The 2,646-nt window shown below is 42.9% G+C and overlaps 1 protein-coding gene across 1 annotated transcript in view; it reads right to left on the minus strand.

The window, feature by feature from the left end:
• The window catches only part of YIPF1 (Yip1 domain family member 1), a 38,448-nt gene extending 36,097 nt beyond the window's left edge, over window positions 1-2,351 (minus strand). The window contains exon 1 of the mRNA XM_034641272.1: window positions 2,300-2,351. Within this exon, the coding sequence (XP_034497163.1) occupies window positions 2,300-2,351 (52 nt within the window). The remainder of the gene's footprint in view (window positions 1-2,299) is intronic.
• Between the last annotated feature and the right edge of the window lie 295 nt (window positions 2,352-2,646).

The following is a 2,646-nucleotide window of genomic DNA, read 5'->3' on the forward strand; positions in this document are numbered from 1 at the left end:
GAGCCACCCAGGCACCCCTCAAAGAACAAGTTTTGAGCCCCTTTTTTCCCCCTTGTAGCTCTCCATTGCCCCACCCCCAAATTCGTTCTTTTCTTTCCTTATCTTTATTATTTCCTCATGAGGGAGCGCTTACTCTATTGCCCTTTTTCTCGCTATTCATTTGAATCATTAGTTCATTTTTCATTCTTTCTTGTTTTGGGAAAAAGTATTTAAAGATCTGTGTTTTATTCTTAGTGTTGTTTTAGCGATGACACGCGTTGTGCTTTCATTGTTATTCAATTCTAAATATTTTATAATTTCCCAAATGATTTACTCTTCAACCCAAGGTTTATCTGATAACATGCTTTATAGTTTCAAGGTATAAGGGATTTTTTAGCTATCATTTTGGTATCAAATTTTAATTTAATGATGATGTGTAAGTCAGTAGTTATTAGTACATTCACAGAGCTGTGTATCCAGCCCCATTATCTAATTTTGGAATATTTTCTTCACCCCGAAGGAAACCTTGTACCCAGTAGCAGTCATTTCCCAATCCCCCCCACAACCCCACAGTCCCTGGGAACTGCTGATCCACTCTCTGTCTTTATACAGTTGTCTATTCTGGGCATCTCATATAAATGGAATAGTACAATATATAGTTTTTATTTTTTAAATTTTTTTCAATATATAGTTTTTATTTTTTTAAGATTATTTATTTATTTGTCAGAGAGAGAGAGAAAGAGCACACAAGCAGGGAGAGTGGCAGAGGGAGAGGGAGATGCAAGCAGTCCACTGAGCAGGGAGCCCATGACTCAGGACGCAATCCCAGGACCCTGGGATCATGACCTGGGCAGAAGGCAGACACTTAACTGCCTGAGCCACCCAGGCGTCCCAATATATTGTTTATAAATACTGGTTTCTTTCTTTTTCTTTCTCTTTCTTTCTTTCTTTCTTTCTTTCTTTCTTTCTTTCTTTCTTTCTTTCCTTTCTTAGATTTTATTTATTTATTTGACAGAGAGAGAAAGCACAAGCAGGAGGAGTGGTAGGCAGAGGGAGAAACAGGCTCCTGCTTAGCAGGGAGCCGTATGCGGGACTCGATCCTAGGACCCTGGGATCATGACCTGAGCCAAAGGAAGACATTTAACAGACTGAGCCACCCAGGCTCCCCAAGACTGGCTTCTTTCACCTAGCATGGTGTTTTCAAGATTCAGTGGTGTTGTGGCATGGATTGGTATGTCATTCCTTTTTGTTGCTAAATAATATTCCACTGGGTGGATATACTACAATTTGTTTATCCTTCCCCCAGTTAATGGAATTTAGGTTGTTTCTGCTTTTTGGCTATCGTGCGTAACACTGCTATAAACATTCACGTACAAGTTTTGTGAACATGTTTTCATTTCTCCTTGGTTTATACCTAGGAGTAGAATTGCTGGATCACATGGGTACTTTTTTTTTTTTTAAAGATTTTATTTATTTATTTGACAGAGAGAGAGACAGCCAGCGAGAGAGGGAACACAAGCAGGGGGAGTGGGAGAGGAAGAAGCAGGCTCCCAGCGTAGGAGCCTGATGTGGGGCTCGATCCCAGAACGCCAGGATCACGCCCTGAGCCGAAAGCAGACGCTTAATGACTGAGCCACCCAGGCGCCCCACGTGGGTACTTTTCTGACCTAACGCTGTAAAGTCTGTATTCTTTGCTGTGTGTGGCTACTGAAGTGTCTGCTGGGTTGCGTGAGCAGTTAGCTAATGATTACACAGCTTGCCTTAACTGCCTGGAATGAATAAGTCTCTCAGCCTTCGCTGAGGGGCTCTGTGTCAATGTTGGTGCCTGCCTCCGCCCTCAGCCACGCAATGGACAGCGCTCTCTGGGCCTTCACCTGCTGCTTGTTCAGAGCCTCAAGGTCGGCCAGAGATAGAGATTAGGGCCTTCTTGGGTCTTTCTTGTGCATGCCTACAGCCCCACACATGCACATGGCCTTCTGGATTCCCAGGAATATGTTGGAGCTTTGCAAAGACAACCTCTCCCCCCCCGCCCCCCCCAACTGCATACACTCACACACCAAGGACATCTAATTTCTCAGTTCTTCCTTTAAATTTTTTGGTCGGCCTCTTATTACCCCAAACTTGCGTCAACACCTCAGGCAATAGCAGTGTTAAAGACTTGCCACTGATTGTTTTGACAAGTGCCCTGTTTTTATAGAGTGAGCTCTGACTCAGGTCAAATAAAGCCAAGACTGAAGAATGGAGCTTTCCAAGGAAGATGTTAGCCAAGTCAAATAAGGGCAGTTCTCTGGGGATGGGACTTTTCTGAAGAGCTCCAAACCCGTTCTGCCACCTCCGGCATCAACGCGATTGCTACTTTTCACAGCAACCATGGTTGCAAAGCTGTTTTTCAAGTGGAGTTGGGAGAGGGGAATGGGAATAGAGCAAGTTAAAAATCACAAAGCTCACTGTTCTTACTAAGATTCAGCTGTTTTTCTTGAGTAGACACCTTGCCGATTATTGTAAGCTTTTCTTTGGTTAATTTAAAGAATTCTGAAAAAAGTTGATTTTGACCGTTTTTGCCAGTGTTCTCATTGCCTTTATGAAGGAGTGGATTTTCCGAGATCTGCTTCCGTTCCAGAAGTGCTTCTAACTCATTTACATTAAATGCAATTATTTTCTATATTT

This window comes from Ailuropoda melanoleuca, chromosome 2 (genome assembly GCF_002007445.2).
Source record: "Ailuropoda melanoleuca isolate Jingjing chromosome 2, ASM200744v2, whole genome shotgun sequence".
Lineage (NCBI taxonomy): Eukaryota > Metazoa > Chordata > Mammalia > Carnivora > Ursidae > Ailuropoda > Ailuropoda melanoleuca.